The 17,544-nt window shown below is 51.9% G+C and overlaps 2 protein-coding genes across 2 annotated transcripts; one reads left to right on the plus strand and one right to left on the minus strand.

Annotated features, from left to right (window-relative positions):
* The first annotated feature begins 8,889 nt into the window (after positions 1-8,889).
* Positions 8,890-12,593, plus strand: LOC117019761 (prostatic spermine-binding protein-like). The gene is made up of 4 exons (XM_033101888.1): positions 8,890-8,957; positions 9,269-9,399; positions 9,568-9,673; positions 12,051-12,593. The coding sequence occupies exons 2-4, from the start codon at positions 9,345-9,347 to the stop codon at positions 12,442-12,444; spliced, it is 555 nt and encodes a 184-aa protein (XP_032957779.1). The 5' UTR covers positions 8,890-8,957; positions 9,269-9,344; the 3' UTR covers positions 12,445-12,593.
* A 2,285-nt stretch (positions 12,594-14,878) lies between these two features.
* ZG16B (zymogen granule protein 16B) lies at positions 14,879-17,063 on the minus strand. The gene is made up of 4 exons (XM_033101842.1): positions 17,008-17,063; positions 16,835-16,917; positions 16,505-16,610; positions 14,879-15,351 (listed from the first exon to the last, which is right to left on the minus strand). The coding sequence occupies exons 2-4, from the start codon at positions 16,887-16,889 to the stop codon at positions 15,009-15,011; spliced, it is 504 nt and encodes a 167-aa protein (XP_032957733.1). The 5' UTR covers positions 16,890-16,917; positions 17,008-17,063; the 3' UTR covers positions 14,879-15,008.
* Between the last annotated feature and the right edge of the window lie 481 nt (positions 17,064-17,544).

Below are 17,544 nucleotides of genomic sequence, written 5' to 3' on the forward strand. Positions count from 1 at the left end.
ATGTTAGCACAAATGAGCAGGGCTCCTCACATAATTCTACTACAAATTAAGGTAAAATTGAGATCATATGGGTGTGCCCTAACCAGTATGACTGGTGTCCTTATAAGAAGAGGAAATTTGGACACAGACATGTGCCATGTGGAGAGGAAAGATTGTGTCAGGACATACGAGAAAATGGTCATTTGCAAACCAACGAGACAGATGTCGGAGCCACTTTGATCTTGGGCTTCTGGTCGCCAGAACTGTGAGAAACTAAATTTCCTTTGTTTAAGCCACCCAGGCTGTGGTGTTTGTTGTGACAGCCTGAGCAGATTAATACAGTATCCAACCATAGTAGATGCGGGAAAAAAAGTTCTTCACCACAGAACGTTTAAGAAGCACTGCCCTGGGCAGTTTGACCAGGCATTTCTTTTGCGTCTGTTCACTGTTATGGTCACTGCATGCTTTGTCTTGCTTGGGACAGTCTTGGGTGACGCCTGTCCTGGTGTAATTATTAATACTCTCGTAAGTATCCCAAAAGTTGGATGATAAGTTAGTCATCCCAAAGATGACTCATAACCCAAGGACCCCAGCCCTTTGGAGCCCGGTGATTTTCAATCTCTTCCCACCAATTGGCGGCGTTAGGCCTTGACCTGCTAGCTCTGGCCAATGGTGCATCCACCACCTCTACCCTCCCTGCTGGTGATGCCAGGGAGCCTACAGGGGTCCTGGGAACTGCCACCAACTTGGTGGCCAGCGCCCCCTGGCTGTGTCTTAGAAGCAGGACAAAGCCATGTCTGTCAGAGCATTGGGAACTGGTCATAGTAAACTCCCATGGCCTTTGTAAGACAAGGTGCTCCTGTTTTTATTCCAGAGCCCCTGAGGGCTATGGGGGAGGACCACCCACTTGGGGCTGAGTTGTGTCTCCCATGCCCCTCTCTTTCCTGGAGGGGGCTGTCCCTTTCACTGAGGGGGGCTCACAGGCCTGTCCAGGTTCAAAGCCAAGAACTCAAGACTGACTGAAGTTGTCAGCCCCAGATAGAGGGAGAGGTCGGTGGGTGGGCAGTGGACTTGTTACCTCAGCAGCTTCTGCCCTTCCAGGGGCCAGACAAGCCCAGGCAGCCTCTGAGGTAAGCCTGGGAGAACTGAGATCAGCCCACTGCCTGAGAAATCTTGCTCTCTTAGCCACACACCCAGGATGTTCTGGAATGGTTATTCCTTCTCCCCATGGAGTCACCTTCAGAGCCTGGTCCTCTGCTCTCCCTCTTGCTCCCCTGTGTCCTGCCTCCTCCTTGCCCCTCTGCCTTTGTGGGGATGGCTTCCTCCTGGATGAGCTGCACTGGACCCTAGGAATGTCTCATCTGTGTCCAGGAGGAAGTTTCCGGCCTTTCAGATTCCTTGTCTTGTCTAATAACTTTATCTCGCTAATAAGTTTCTTCTTTTTAAAAAGATTTTATTGGGGAAGGGGAACAGGACTTTATTGGGGAACAGTGTGTTTTTCCCAGGACACATCAGCTCCAAGTCAAGTTGTTGTCCTTTCAATCTTAGTTGTGGAGGGCGCAGCTCAGCTCCAGGTCCAGTTGCCGTGTTCAATCTTAGTTGCAGGGGGCGCAGCCCACCATCTCTTGCGGGAGTCCAATCGACAACCTTGTGGTTTGAGAGCACATGCTCCAACCAACTGAGCCATCCGGCCGCCTGGGAGCTCAGTAGCAGCTCATAGGCAGCTCATTGTCTTCATTCTAGTTGGGGAGGGCGCAGTTCACTGGCCCATGTGGGAATCAAACCGGCAACCCTATTGCCCAGAGCTCACGCTCTAACTAACTAAGCCACCCGTCAACCCCCACTAATAATTTTCCTGTGTTATTTTGCTAATGAATTCTCCAGCTATTTCTTTTTCATAATAACCCTGTTGCAAAGCCACCTCAGAAATCTCAACTCCTCCAATCTTAGACAGCAGCCCCCATCTCCCCAAATAACCAAGTGACCAGAGCCTCCACATCATGCAGCTCTGTGCCAGGACCCACTCCTGTCCAGATGCCCTTATTTAGGCTGAGTGTGTGTGTGTGTGTGTGTGTGTGTGTGTGTGTGTGTGTTCTTCAGAATCCACCCACATTTTCCTGCAGTAGACAGTGCAAATCACTCCACTCACCCCCATGGGATGCCTCCCAGGCCCCCTTCCCCCACCCCCCCGCCATACCTCCCACTTCTGCCAACAGTGAGTTAGAAGGAAGGAGCCTGAAACAACAGCAAAATGTATGGAAAGGTTTTTCCAGCCTGACCTTGACTGTAATACAAACACAAGACCCCTTTGTCCCTTTCCCAGGCCCCATCCACAGGTGGTATTTGTAGAGGATTTAGAAGACTGACAGTTCTGCTTATAAAACTCCACCCCTAACCCGGGCTGATTGCAACAGACAAAGAGGGTTCTCTTGGTGCCTGGGTGGGGGGAGTAAGTGTGGGTCCTGGCGCCTGGGAGGGGGGTGGGGTAGGTGTGGAGGGGGCACTGCACCACCTCCAGCAGCTTCTCTCAGCATTTAGCTTCCCGGCCCATCACGATTGCCCTGCGAAATGTCCTTCAAGGGCACCCCCTATGGCTGGCCAGTCTGTGCACCCTGGTGGGCCTCTGGCAGGCCCTGGGACTAGTGACACCGCCCAGGGACAGGTCAGTGGCCGGGAGCTGCATGGTTCAGTGTTGTGTAAGAAGAAACAATTCATGGCCAACACACAAACGTCCCTTGTAGGGCTGAGCCAGTACATGGATAAGGAAGTGATTATTATGTACTCAGATGTTCCGGAAAGCTGACAGTCTGACTTCTGTCCAAAGGCCAGGCTGTTTGGCTAAGGATGAGGAGCAGGAACCGAACGCAGAATGAACAGTCCCTTCCTTAGCCTGGACCCGGGGCTCAGGTCTGGCCTGGGCCTTATTTCTGAACTTGTAATGAGTCATTGAGAGAGGAGTCACAGGGACATGGTGGCTTTGCCAAAGGCACTGTGTGGGCCTGGGTCCCCCAGTTCCTGAGCAGTGGAAAGAAACCTTCAGGAAACCCTGGTGCTCTGCAAGTGCTAACGTGACTAGGTACTTAGGCTACAGAGACACTCAGGAAAGGACATCTCTCCCCCTCTGATAGGCTGAAGGATCGTGGGATTTGGGTTTAAATTCCACAACTCACTGGGTAAATTACTTTAACTCTCTCATCCTGGGTTTCCTCATCTGTGAAAATGGGAGAGTAATACGCAACCTTACAGGTGTTTGTGAGGACTCAATGAGATAACAATTGTGAAAGCACCTAGGCCTGGCCCCAAATAGGTGTACAATGAATGCTAGTGTTCCATCCATCCATCCATCCATCCATCCATCCATCCATCCATCCATCCTCTCATTCCAGGTAAAAGATCCAAATCAGAGACTTGCTAACACATATCATAATACACTTCAGCAGAAACCAGTTCCAAAGAAGCACTTGGAAATTAGTCCCCATTACTATAGAATTCCTCATTATATCTAATCCTGTCTGCTCTTCCCCTCCCCCCGCCCTCTCAATCAGCGTTAAACAGGGTTGTCTGAAAACATCAAGGTCTGTATTTTCTTGTCTCTTCTTTCTTGTTTCAAGTCGCCCTGGGTAACTTTTCTTTCTGGACACCTCCTCTTGTTCCTCAGAGAGATTCTTTCTTCCCTAAAACCAACTTCAATGGCTGGGTGTCCTATTTATCAAACTGAAAGCCTTTTATATGCCTAAATGCACTCTGAAAATCCTGGACGGAGACACGTTAAAATGTTAACAGTGAGTACTGCTGGGTAGTGGGACTTCTATTCAATTGAGCTGTATTTCCTAATTTCTGCAATACACGTGTGACTTTTTCATAGGAAAAATACTATTTAAAAAGTACATTTCATAGAAGAGTTGATTTCAATTTCTATTCCCTCTCCCCCTGCTGCCAAAACGTCTTTTTCTATTTTGTCAACTTTGAAACACTAGAAATGTGCATTTATCGAAGGACTTATGTCAAGGTAGCCGGAACATGTCAAACGGCAAATGAGAAAATAAAAACCTTAGAGAAAATCCATCTTCTCCCAAACAAAAGACAACCCTGGCCCTAACATTTCTCTGCGGTCCGAGACGCCCGTGGGTGAGCCCAGGCAGAAGCAGATGGAGTCGAAGTGGGAAGGAGCCCACAGCTGCGTTACTGGTGCATCACTAGATCCTGTCTTCACCTGATGCTCCAAGATAGCAGCCAGAAGGAAGAAGGAGTTCAATATAAAAAATCAAACAGCTGGTTAAAGATCTGGGGGGAGACTTCACAAAGGAAGCTGTATGAGTGGGCAAGGTACACAGAGAAAGGTGCTCATCGTTAGTTGCAGAATGGCACAAATGTAACAGATTGACGACGCCAAGACTTAGCAAGAGTGTGGAGCCACCGGAACGCTCATACATTGCTGGTGGGAATGTAACATGGCACTTTGGAAAGTGGTTTGGCAGTTTCTTTCTTTCTTTATTTTTTTAAAAGATTTTATTGGGGAAGGGGAATAGCACTTTATTGGGGAACAGTAGTGTGTTTTTCCCAGGACTCATCAGCTCCATCCAAGTCAAGTTGTTGTCCTTTCAGTCTTAGTTGTGGAGGGTGCAGCTCAGCTCCAGGTCCAGTTGCGGTTGTTATTTGCAGGGGGTGCAGCCCATCATCCCTTGGAAATGTGCATTTATCGGCAACCTTGTGGTTGAGAGCCCGTACTCCAACCAACTGAGCCATCCGGGAGCTCGACGGCAGCTCAGCTCAAGGTGCAGTGTTCGAACCGGCACCTTTGTGGTTGAGAGCACGCGTTCCAACCAACTGAGCCAACCAGCTGAGCCATCTGGCCACCCAGGAGTTCAGAAGCAGCTCATTGACTTCAGTCTAGTTGTGGAGGGTGCAGCTCACTGGCCCACATGGGAATCGAACCAGCAGCCCTGTTGCCCAGAGCTCGTGCTCTAACCAACTGAGCCACCCATCTGCCCCTGGCAGTTTCTTACTTACTTAAATAGATACTTATCCTATAGGTAATCAATCCCATCCCTATATATTTACCTAGGAGGAATGAAAATTCTACACAAAGTCACACACAAATGTTTATAGAAGCTTTATTCATAATGGCACAAAACAAGCCAAATGTTCACCAGCTGGAAAATGGATAGATTAAATAAAGTATAAATAAAATGAAATGCTACTCAGCAATATAAAGGAACAAACTACTGAAGAACAAATAACATAGTAAAAAATCAGAATGTTTAATGAAAGAAGGCAGACACAAAAGCATACATAGTATATGATTTCATTTCTATGAAATTTTAGAAAGGGCAAAACTAATTTATTGTGACAAAAAGCAGAACATCAATGACCTGGAACTGAGTTTGGGAGAGTCAGCGTGCCAAGGGGCACTGGGGGACCTTTTTAGGGTGACAGAAACTTTCTACATTTTGAATGTGGTGGTAGTTACATAGGTGTATACATTCGTCAAAACTTATTTACCTGTACTGTTAATATTGATGCATTTTATTGTATGTAAATTGTGCTTCAATAAAGCTGATTACAAAAACAAAACAGGAAAACTCAGAGAGAATACAGTTGGATATCAGAACTCTGTAAAGTGTCGAATGATCTAACTTTGGAAGAACTAGGCAAAACCATAAAGGGAGCTCCTTTTCGGGTGGGACCGCCATCTTCCAGTAATTGGTCAAAATGCCCAACATAAAGGGAAAGAGGAGAGGCACCCGCTATATGCTGTCTAGGCCTTTTAGAAAAGATGGAGTTGTTGCTTTGGCCACATACAAGAAAGGTGATATTGTAGACATCAAGGGAATGGGCACCATTCAAAAAGGAGTGCCCCACAAATGTTCCCATGACAAAACAGGAAGGGTCTACAGTGTTACTCAGCGTGCAGTTGGCATTGTTGTAAATAAACAAGTTAAGGGCAAGATTCTTGCCAAGAGAATTAATGTTTATATTGAGCATATTAAGCACACTAAGAGCTGAGATAGCTTCCTGAAATGGGTGAAGGAAAATGATCAGAAAAAGAAGGAAGCCAAAGAGAAAGGTACCTGGGTTCAACTGAAACGCCAGCCTGCCCCACCCAGAGAAGCACACTTTGTGAGAACCAACGGAAAGGAGCCTGAGCTGCTGGAACCCACTCCCTGTGAATTCATGGCATAAGTGTAAAAAAATAAAAGACCTCTGTAAAACAAAAACAAAACAAAACAAAACAAAAACAAACAAAAAAACAACAACAAAAAAAAACACATAGAAAACTTTTGTATGCAAAACACTTTTAAGGTCAATAAAATAAATGGGATAAAATACTGGCAGTGACCGTTTAATGGGTAGGGGGTATGGGGTTTCTACTGAGATAACGAAAAAGTTCTGGAGCCAGATACTGGTCATATTGCATAATATTGTGCATAGTCTTGTTTTTTTGTTGTTGTTGTTTTGTTCTTTTTAAGGAGGGTGCAGCTCGCCATGGCCCATGCCGGGATTGAACTGGCAACCTTGGTGTTATCAGCACCACGTTCTAACCAACTGAGCTAACTGGCCACCCTGTGACTATTCTTAATGTCACTGAACTGGACACTTTAAAATGGTTTAAATGGTAAATTTTATGTGTATTTTACCACAATAAAAATATTTGCCAGTCTCTTACAACGTATGACCTGATGTAGAAAATATCACAGAACCCCTCCTTACCTGAAAAACCCCAGAGAGATGGGAAGCAGCATCAGAGAGGAAAGGAGCTCTGATGCCCAGGGGCGCGCTGGGGTAGGGTGGGGCGCAGATGCGCTGGCTCCAATGTGTGGAGCTCTGGGTAGATGGACCCCACTCTAGTACCGCCACCAGACTCACGTGGAGTGAGAGGGAGAGGTGCACCCCACAGGAAGAGGAGGGCAGGGCAGGCCAAAGCAACCCGTTCATGGCTCTCATCCTTGGCCTACTGAGGTTGGGGGCTAGATAATTCTAATATATGTATGTGGGGCCATCCTGTGCATTGAAGGATGTTTAGCAGCTTCCCAGACCTCTGCCCACTAGATGCCAGTAACACTCGCCCACTTGTAAGAGCCCCAAATGTCCAGACATGGCCAAAGGTCCCCTGTGGGCACCATCAACCCCTGTTGAGAACCATTGCTCTAAGCCAAAGGGATCACTCCCACCCTTGGGAAAATCTGTGACTTCCTCTATAAAACTGCGTTGCCCCAGGATAGAGTCTCCCCGGGGTCAGGGACAAGCCCCGCCCACTCCCTGCCCGGCCTGGAGGAACTGGCCCATCTATAAAGGAAAGCAACAGGCTTTCTTACCAAACCAGCCTCCATCAACAGAGAAATCCCTCTGATCAGCAGGTTCCCTTGGGCAGGTTACTCCAGACTTCTGATGGAGACAAAGCCCTGGAGACACTGGGAGAGCCCCATTGCTGCTGGGAACGCTGTCCCCAGCCAATGGGGCAAGATGGCTATGGGTTTCTTGCTCTCTCATTGGTGAAGGCAGGCCCCAGTTTCCTGCAGGGATCCTTGCTTCACTTTGGGCAAGCGCTGAGCTCCCTTCTTCCCCTCCTTGGTCCCAGTTTGCTCATCTCTAGGACAGAGCAAACATTGTCTACTCTGAGTTTGCTGTCGGATCAAATGAGATGGCTGCTCAGTGCTTTGCCCTTTGACTGGCACATGGCGATAATAAAGGAAACCCATACCTCCCTCCTCCCAGGAAGCGATCTTGGGGAGGCAGACAAAAGGAACCTAAAGGGCAATAAAGCCCACACAGGAGCTTCCCCAGCCTCAGGCTTGGCCGAGCAGAACCACCAGCGCTTTGTCTGCCTCTTCCTCTGCCTCTCCCAGTGCCCTTTCCCCTACGGCTGTTTGCTGAGGGCTTTAGTAGCTGGCAGCTCCCCTACAAGGCTTTCCCCCAACCCCATTTTCTCACATCACAGCAGCCCATGGGGAATTTCTCAGACTTTGGGGAAGGCTGCCCATCCCCCCTGCCCCTGCCCCTGAGCTAGGAGTGCCCCAGGGGTTGTGGGCTCAGCAGGTGAGCTCCCCACATGTTGAATGGGTGACGGCCCATCCTCCCATGTGGTGCCCCCAGGCAGGAAGCTGGCTGGGAGAAACAAAGAGTGCAGGGATGCCCAGAGCCCAGCAGTGGGCGTCCCTCCCTTGGCATCTCCGTGGTGTACAGGCAATGGGCCATGGCGATGAGGGTCAGGTTAAGGACATATCCTGGGACCAAACCTGGCCTTGGCCACCCTCTCCCTGCATGACCTCAGGCAGGATGTTGAACCTCTCCAAGACTGTTTCTTCAGCTGTACAATGGGAATAAAGCAGTGAAGTGATGTCAAGATGTCTGTGGGGGCTCCATTAATAGGCGTTATTGTGAGTCCTTGGACTGGGCAGTGCAGGAGATCTTTTAAGTAGGGAACCTAAAAAGAGCTCAGGCAAATCCACCCCAATGAAGAAAGAGTGGGAGGCTTGTTTCCATGTTCTCTGGGGTGGGTCTTCTGCTCCTGGGAGTTGCTTGTGTGTCTCTGATCCCTTGGGGGTCATCTTGGGCAGGACCTGTGTGTTTTCTTCCTCACCACGTGCCCAGGGCTGTGTGCACCTTGGGCACTCAGAGCAAACATCCCTTGGCTTTGGACCATCCTTCGCTTTGGTTGGTCACAGAGGGTGACCATTCTCCTCACCCCTCATTGGTTCTTCCAGTGTCCCATGGCCTTGGCCTGGGCTGTGGGGCTCACTTGTACAGGAATACAAACACTGAGCAACCAGCACCCCTCCAGGACACCCCTGACGGAGCCCTTGCCAAGGGCGGAGCCTTCAAAGCCCCACTGGCGGTGGACATGGCTGGGCAATGCCTGGGTATAAATGGGCAGGCTGAGGGGCTCAGACCACACAGAGCAGGTGAGAGAGGGGCAGGGGGCTGGAAGGGAAGGGGAGGCGGGAGATTTCAACCTGGAGATTGAAACAGGAGCAGCGGTGAGTAGGGCCCTCGGGAAAGGAAGTCTCTTCCAGGGCCGGCTACATACTTTGGGGGGGGGCAATGTAAAATGAAAATGTGGGGCTCCCTGATCAAAGCTTATTAAGAATTTCAGGATGTTGACATCAGAGCATCCGACCAGGCGGGGACCCGTCTGAGCAACTGTGCAGGTGGCACAGCCGTGAGACAGCCCTGGACACTGTCTTCTCATTAAGCCCTGAAGCCTGTAGGAAAAGAAGGTTCCCCTCAGTTCCCCTTAGCCCACCTCCAGGGGCTGCAGGACCACTCACACCTGACTTCTCCTCCCCAGAGCTTTTCCTGAAATTTTCTCCAGCTTCGTCGCTCCTGACCCCAAGGCCCAAGTCTTGGGGTGCCACCTCAAAGCCATGCTGCTGTTCCTGGTCCTCTTGCTCCTCTCCAGTCCTGTCTGCAGTGCCCAGGGTAAGACTCTGTCTCTCCCGCTAAGGTCTGCCCAGCACGCAGCCCTGGCCTCCACATCAGCTGAATGCAAAGCTGGACAAGACATTTTAAGATGCAGTCCCTGGCCCAAGGAGCTACCCTGTCATCTCACTTTCTGTCCCACTCTCTCTGACACATACCTGCCTGCAGAGATGCAGGGTCCAGGCGGTGGCTCCTACTTCTACGTCAGGGGGGAAGAGCAAGGGGAGATCCAGGGAATCCGGATCTTCGTAGGGATGATGGGCCTCATCAAGGGGTGAGTAAGACTCCCCAAATGGTCCCCAAATGGTCTCCAAATGTGCTGCTTCTCTGAGGAGGGTTTCAAAACCACTGGAGCCCTAGACCAGTCCCTGCCTTCCTGCCGACACCACGCAGCATGCCCTCTGTCTCACCTTCCTCACCCTACCTGCGCGTCCCACTCAGGGCCTGGGATGCTAGAGGGAGAAGAGAATGATACAAGCTCCCTCCCTTGAGGGAGGGGCAAGTCCTAAATGAGGCTGGTGCTTAAAGTTCGGAAAGGTGTGTACACACACACACACACACACACACACACACACACACAGGGTGTCAGGATGGGAACATCTAAAGGATCCCTTCCTGGTGCCTTGGGGCCCCTTGGTAGTAAACAACAGACACCTCTTCATGGTGTGCAGTTCTGTCTCCCCCACAGGTCCTTTTCTCTGTCCTAGAGGGGTGGTCCCCCCCGACAGACCCAATCCTGACGGATCCCACCGACCTCTGCCTCTTGGGAACTCTCCTCCCTCAGTGCCCAGAGTGTCTTGGGTTAGGGTTGCCAAATTCAGCAAATGAAAAAAACAAAAACAAAAACAAAACAGTACACCCCATTAAATTTGAATTTCAGATACACAAGAAATAGTTTTTCGTTATAAGTATGCCCCATGGATACTTACACTAAAAAAAAAAATCAATATTTGGGACATAATTATACTTTAAAAAAATGCAATGTTTGATATATACTTACACTAAAAAATTATTCGTTGTGTATCTAAAATTCAAATTTAACTGAGTGTCCTGTGTTTTATCTGGCATTCCTTCTTGGGACGTGTCATGGAATGTAAGAGCAGGAATAAGCTAAGTTAGGAATAGTCTAGAGCAGGGGTGTCCAAACTTTTTTCAATGTTTTTATCAAGGGCCATATGCGGTAAAATACACAAAGAGCCGGGCCATTCACTCGAGGTGAAGTACGTATTGCCTCACCTGGTTTATTTAAGGAAACTAAATATATTTTTGGAATTTGCTGCGGGCCAATTAAAAATGGATTGCGGGCCACAGTTGGCCTCGGGCCGCAGTTTGGACACCCCTGGTCTAGAGCCTGGCTAGAAGACCACTGGGGCCACCTTTCTCCATCTTTCTGCTGTTCTTTGTTCATCGATTCTCCTCAGCCAGTCAAGAGAGGAGGCCCAGTCCCTTGGTGGATACAGCTGCCCCACAGCCACCTATTCATAAGTCAGGCCCACCTGGAGCCTCACTGGCCCATCTCTAGCCCTAAGAACGACGGCCCAGCTTGGGTCAAGATCTACCTGTGCTCTATTGGGCTTAGGGGAAGGGACCGGCCAAAGGGCTCAGGGTGGCTGCCACAGCCTCCCTCCAGGTGAATTGTGAGAGGGGCCCAGACAGGGGAAATTGTGAACGGGGCAGATTCAGTACAAGATGCAGCCACAGGAGGAGGGCCGCAGGGGGGAGGCGCCCCACACTCAGAGTCTTTCCCACGGGGGCAGCAGAAAGCCGCTGGCCAGAACACCAATGGCTGTGGCCTCTGCCCCAGCCCGCTCGTAGGTGTCTACCTGTTTCACTAGGACACGCAGGAGCAGACTCCAAAGCAGCTGGGGGACCCAGGACCTCAACTGTGAGTCTCACACTCACACCTGGGTCCAAACTCTTTGGGGACTGAGGAGGAGGGATGTGTCCCAACGAGGCCTTGTCATGCAGGGGCTCTGGTCCCGCTGCCCTCATAAGAACACAGGATATGACAAGGCCAAAAAGGAACACCCACGGAGCCATAGATAGGGGAGTCATACCACTATATTCTCGCTGGAGGCTGGGTTGGAGACACAGGAAGCAGGAACCACACGATCTGCAACCTGCCGTCTGCTTCTCTGCCAACCAACCCACTCCTTGCTAGCTGCAATCCACGCTTGCTAGCTTAGCCATGGCAGTTATATCAGTGGCTAATGGCTAACTGGTAACAGCTGACGGCCAACTAGTCACAGCTGACCGCCATCTACTACCCGAGCCAGCACCTTTCCACGTGAGGCCGAGAGCCTGGAAACTGCTCTCTGGGACTCTGTCCCCACAGGCCTCCAACACCTTTTGGAGGAAGCGGCTGTGACCACTGGTGAGCAAAGCACCTGTTCAGGAGACAGAAGTGCATGTAATGAATCGGGAGAAGTCCCAGCCGCAGCCCAGGGGCTGGACGGTTGGTACAAAAGGGAAAGAACTGTCCACTCCCGCGGGATGAAGCGGGCTGCAAGTGCAGGCTAGAAAATGGGCAGACAGTAGAAAGGACTTCCTAGACGTGGGGCTGGCAGAGCTGGGAGAAGGAATGGTGCCGGGGCACGGAGACCTTGGGCAGGCAGGGACGGGCCAGTGAGTCCGCCTCCTTCCCGCCCCAGCATCCAGCTAAAGTTTGGGGAGCATTGGAGCCCGCGGTACGGAGCGCCCGGCGGCCGCGCGCAGGAGTTCCTACTGTGGTCGGGCGAGAGAATCACCGCGGTGGCCGGCAGCGCGCGCGCCTGTATCCGACACTTGCGCTGGAGCACCAGCAGGGGGCGCCAGGCCACCTTCGGGCGCCCGGCGGGCGCGAGGTTCAGCGCCCACCCTCCCGCCGCCGGGCAGCAGCTCCTGTCTGCCAACGGCCAGCATGGGCTCTTCTGCCTCTCCGGGATCGGCTTCAAGTGGGGATCTGCCCCAGAGAAGCCGTCCGCCCAAGGGCCCGCCGTGGTAACCGGGGGGCCGGCCACCAGCGAGGGGAAGGGAGTCACAGCGAGACCGCTGGCGCATTCCTGAACCGGTCCTAGGTTGCATCGCGCGCGGCATCCTCGTGGCTAGATGTGCTCGCTCACCTGGCGAGGCCAGGACACCAGGTGACTCAGCGGGTACCCCCTGACAAGGCCAGAGCGACCCTGAATGCCCGTGTTGAATAAAGGTTCCGCACACCCGTGAACCCGCGTGGTCCTTGTCACCAAGGGAGTGGGTCCGGGCACCCCCAAGCTCTCTTGCCCCCAGTTCTGACCCTGGGCCCGTACACTGTGGGAGGATTGCGTCCTGATGACCCCCAGGTCCTGAGACTAGGTGGGGCGTCTCAACCAACGCCTGACTCGGTGGTGCCACGCTGTGTTTGCTGCGGGAACGATGGAGGAATTGCGGAGAACAGTCTCACAAATAAGGATTGACTGTGCCACCGACTGCCTTGCAATTAGCCCACACAACGGCCCCTGAGCTGGCGCCTTTGTCTGCTTCTCCTCCTCTTCCTTTCCCTCCTCCTCTTCTTCCCACTCTCCTCTGCCTCCTCCTGTCGTCCTATCTGCTCCCCATTACAAGACAGTGACTGCTACGCAGATCAGTGCTGTCACTTTTCAAGTCAACGTTGTCCCATTTCTGACTATCCTTGTTGCCACACCAGGAGATATGGGGAGGCATGGTCTCTCCTTGCAGCCACAAGAAAGGTGGGAGCCAGTGAAAGGGGTCAAGAATCCCCTTAGTACTGAAAACAGATTTTTTTTTAGCAAGTGAAAGGCAAGACCATTATGCAACAGCACTGGTCCTCAGGCAACACAGAGCAGATGCAAAAGTGGGATGGGAACACCCCCGCCCACCCCAGCTCACGCCAGCAGCTTCTCCCCCATGCGGGAAGAAAAGGGGGTCCTGCAAAGCAACCTCAGACACGCTCGTCAAAATGTTTCTTACTGGTGTTCTATAAATTCCTGTGCTTTTATTATTGACACATTAAAAGACAAGTCTGAAAACATCCATAATTTTGACATAGTTATGAGTATACAGTTCAAGATATATGGGACAATACTCGTAACTGATATGAAAAAGTCACAGGCACGGTGTGCAAGGTTACGTTCATACTTGAATGAAAAACAATTTCCAGCAGAAGACAGCGGAAATAAAGAAGTAATTTTTCCCCATCTAAGTTCATGGATTCTCTGAATTTTCCCCATAGCCTCCAGGCTAAAACCCCAAAGCGGTTCTCCACCAGCATTTAAAATTAAAGTAGAGAAGAGAAAAATGTCGGCTTATGTCTCACACAGAAAGATGAGGATCGGTTGGGAAATCTTTGCCTTGGTCTGGGGTTCCAATCCCAGACTTTACAGCCAGACCTCCTCAAGTTAAAGCCCAATTCTGTCACGTATTGTGTGACTTAGAGCCACTGCTCTCCGTGCCTCAGTTTTCTCTTTTTGCAAAGGGTGATAATGGAAGTCCTGTCCTAATAGGCTTCTGTGAGTCGGGAGTCCAGGTGAGATGGGGCCTGGTGCTTGGCTGTGTGGCTATTTCAGATCGATCGATGCGGGCATGCTCTGTATCACAACATAGAATGTGTTTCTTCCTGAGGATTGTGGTGCAAAGTGTTTGGAAGCCTTGACCCTGGAGGATTCTGGGACTCAGACCTTGGCAAGCGCTCATGTGGGATTCCAGGCTTGGGACAGGGGATACAAAGAACGTGCAAGGTCGGGGGTCTGCATTAGTTTCCCGTTGCTGCTCTAACAATTTACCACACTTCGAGGAGCGCTGCCCTTGGCTATCTCTGGCTTTCACCTTTGTCTATGTTGATCCCTCTGCCTAGAATGTCCTCTTCCCCTTATCTCCACCCGGCCAGTTCTCACTCAGCCTTTAGGACTTAGTTCAGACACTGCCTCCTCCAGGAAGGTTTCCCTGAAGCACACCTCCACCACCCCACCTCTGGGAAGGTGCCTGTGCACAACGCCCTGCATGGATCCTAATTAACACAGATGCCACAGCCATCTGTTATCGTATGCTTCTGCATTCATCCCCCATGGGGTGCCCTTCAGCTGGACACCTGGCTTCTTTATATTCCCAGTGCTCAGGAGAGCCTGGCTTGGGTGAAGTTTTGGCAAATGTGTGCTGAGTGAGTGAATGGGTGAATGAATGAATGAATGACTTCCCTGAAGCCCCTTGCATAATCAGAGAAGTCTGGGACTGAGCCTGGGCCAGCGGAGACCTGCTGGCTGGGCTTGGGGTGGGGAGTCGGGGGCAGGGCATCCTGAGAGCCGGGAATCCTCAACGCTTGTAGGATCGGCCCAGGTCTGCATAGACAGGTCCTGCATCCTCAGCAGAATCACCAGGGCTTGGAGTGTCAGACCCACCTCCTGTCTCATCCTGCGGCTTGGTTCACTGAGTTCCACCCCGCAGGACTCAGCCCTCATACACTCAGAGGGCTTTGGTTGTACCCCAGACCAAGAACCACACCTGGAAGCACTGTTCTTGCAGAAGCTTCATTTATTGGATTCCAATTCAGGGTCCCACCTCAGTGCCGTCAGCCCGCCACTAGCCAGACGTCCTCAGCAAGGTGACCCCACTCCCCATCCCTGGGGACCCAGGAGCACTCAACTTCCCGTCTTCTGTTCTGGTGGCTCAGTGTCAAGCTCTTCTTGAGGATTATCCCACTTAAAACCAAGGCCCGTGACGCCGAGACCCTGATACTGGCCAAAGAGTCCTGTGAGCACCTTTTCGGGCTGCTCGGGGTAGACGACGAAGCTGCGGCCATCCTCTTTCCCAAAGGCAGCCCAGCGCCCGATGTCGGTGTATATGACCAGGTACCGGAGGTAAACTCTGTGCATGCCGTACACCCCTATAACGTGTTCTCTCGGCCACAGGAGGAACTCCTGCATTTTCCCGCCTGCGACCCCATATATCTCGCTCCAGTTGGATCCATGTTTCACCTGGATACTGGGAGAAAGGGGGAGCTTTGAATACCCCAGATCCAGGGTGACTCCCCACTCCCCAGGGCCTCTACCCCTGCATCACCTCTCCCCCCCGCAGCCACTGGCAAGGAGAGCAACCCTGTCACTGCAATACAAGTCCCTGAGCATATGGCTTGGGGTTCCTGAGACACGTACTGGTGTCAAACCCCTGCTCTGCCGCTTTCGGACTCTGTGGTCTTGGGTTTGTTATCCAGCCTCTCTGTGCCTCAGTTTCTTCATCTGCAAAGTGGGAGTGATGGTTGGGGGCAGGCACTGAGGTCTCCATAAGGAGAGTTCTACACAGTGCCCGGTCACCATGACCCTCAGGTGGTGCCAGCGGTCATCATTGTTCAGAGTGGGGAGCTGTCCCCTGGCCAAGCTTGGGCTTTCTGAGCCCAAGCCACTCCAAGTAGATCAGGTTGCAGGCCTAAGAAGCAGGTGAGCTCCCACACTTACCAGGGTGGGGGTTCCACTTGCTCCACCCATCTGGACTCATCTGTGTGTCCTCGGTGCTTGTCCTAGAGCCTCCGCCTCCACCTCCCATGCCCGCAACTCGTCCCCTGTAGTGCCAGCTTCTCTGTCCCATTCTCTCTCCCAGGTCCCTGGGACCGCTTAAGTGCAGAGCAAAGATTTGCCCCAGGCTTTGAGCAAGGACATCACCCCCACATTAGGGGAACGTCCCTGGTCTTTCTGCCTGTACACACTTTTGGCAACTTGTGTTCAATCAGGGGTCCACTGACCCTCACTTCCTTTCCTCCTTGACCCTGACCTTCCCCCCTGATTTTTCCATCAGGCATTCTCAGACTGAAAGGCCGTTTTTGGTTGAGTTGGGTTTGGGTGGAAAGGAGAAAGTAGGGAGAAACATCACCTCCCCCCCTTTTTGAGATCAATGACTGGACTTGCAGGTGGAGACAGAAAGAAGTGAGGTTAGCACGCAGGAGAGGAGGTGGGTGAGGAAAAGGGACACATGGAAAGGTGACGGCTGGTGGCTCATGACTAAAGGACTCAAGTGGCCTCAAAGAGTCATCAAGAGCCTAGTGAAGATGTTGGAGAAGAGGCGGTGATCCCCCTCCCCAAGTTCCCAAGACTGTGGAATGAATTGGGTCGCAGTGACAGGGCCGTGCCCTGCTCCTACTCACCTCTTAAATATGCCTATAGGGCCCACAGACACCCGAATCCCAGTTATGTCATTTTCTTCGTCTACAGGGGTACTGAAATACGTTCCTCCTCCATTCCCATACATCTCTAGATGGATAAAAGAACCAGGTGAAAAAAACAACACACACACAGTAATATACAGGTGATCTTTGCCCAGACTTGATGCAGCCCCTCCAGGCAGATGGGACGGTCCTGAGACTAGAATTAGTCTGTAACAAGGGCTGGGCCTAGACTCTGGTCTCCTCGTTGGACGGGGTGAGGGTGGCCACCAGGGGGATGGGCTGGAGGGAGGCAGACCCAGCCAGACTTACGCTGTGCCCAGCAGGTGGTACTCCATAGGAGGGTGAGGGTCAGCCACAGCAGCATGGCTTCTGGCTCGTGAGTCCCAAGGCTCCTGGAGAGAAGGGATAGGCCACCTGACTCTCAGAGAGGGGCCCTGCCTGACCTTGTTGGGCCCTATCCATGAGAGGGGAGCACCACCTACCTGGCCAGGAAAATCTTGTCACCCAGTCCTGGCACTGGGAGTCTTGCACCTGGGTGCCCTTCACTTGGCCCTTTATACTCTCCCAAGCCCTGTGGGCCCCCATCCAGAAGGAAGGAGTGGGGGCCACCAGGGGGACAGGAAGGAGCTGGTCGGCGGGGGTTCTTCCTGGGGGAATCCCCGGAACCATCCTAGGGGAAGCTCCCGGACATGCTGTGTTTGTTTTCTTGGACCCAGGGCCTATACAAACAAAATGGGACAGTGACAGGGATTTCACTGTCACCTCTGGGTCTCTCCCCTCAACACCTGAACTAAATCTTGACTTCAGAGGTGGAGGATGTTTGCTGAGAGCCCTTCTCAGGTTGGCCAAATGGGTTTCAACCCCATGGGGGGGATGTAGGTCGAATGTCCGCAGAAGGTCCATGGGGCACAGGAATCTTGTCTTGTGCACAACTGAGTTCAAGACCTCATTCAGGCCTGGGCAGAGCCTGGAGTCGTGCGGGGTCCCGGGAGCCCAGGTCAAGCTCCCAGCTCCCCCTC

The sequence above is a fragment of the Rhinolophus ferrumequinum genome (assembly GCF_004115265.2).
Source record: "Rhinolophus ferrumequinum isolate MPI-CBG mRhiFer1 chromosome 15 unlocalized genomic scaffold, mRhiFer1_v1.p scaffold_54_arrow_ctg1_1, whole genome shotgun sequence".
Classification (NCBI taxonomy): domain Eukaryota; kingdom Metazoa; phylum Chordata; class Mammalia; order Chiroptera; family Rhinolophidae; genus Rhinolophus; species Rhinolophus ferrumequinum.

Coding starts and splice junctions, on each gene's coding strand:
- LOC117019761 (XM_033101888.1), top strand. CDS start 9,345: ATGCTGCTGTTCCTGGTCCTCTTGCTCCTCTCCAGTCCTGTCTGCAGT. Junction 9,400..9,567: donor TCCTGTCTGCAGTGCCCAGG/GTAAGACTCTGT, acceptor ACCTGCCTGCAG/AGATGCAGGGTCCAGGCGGT. Junction 9,674..12,050: donor ATGATGGGCCTCATCAAGGG/GTGAGTAAGACT, acceptor TTCCCGCCCCAG/CATCCAGCTAAAGTTTGGGG.
- ZG16B (XM_033101842.1), bottom strand. CDS start 16,889: ATGCTGCTGTGGCTGACCCTCACCCTCCTATGGAGTACCACCTGCTGG. Junction 16,611..16,834: donor TACCACCTGCTGGGCACAGC/GTAAGTCTGGCT, acceptor TTATCCATCTAG/AGATGTATGGGAATGGAGGA. Junction 15,352..16,504: donor CCTATAGGCATATTTAAGAG/GTGAGTAGGAGC, acceptor CCTTTCTCCCAG/TATCCAGGTGAAACATGGAT.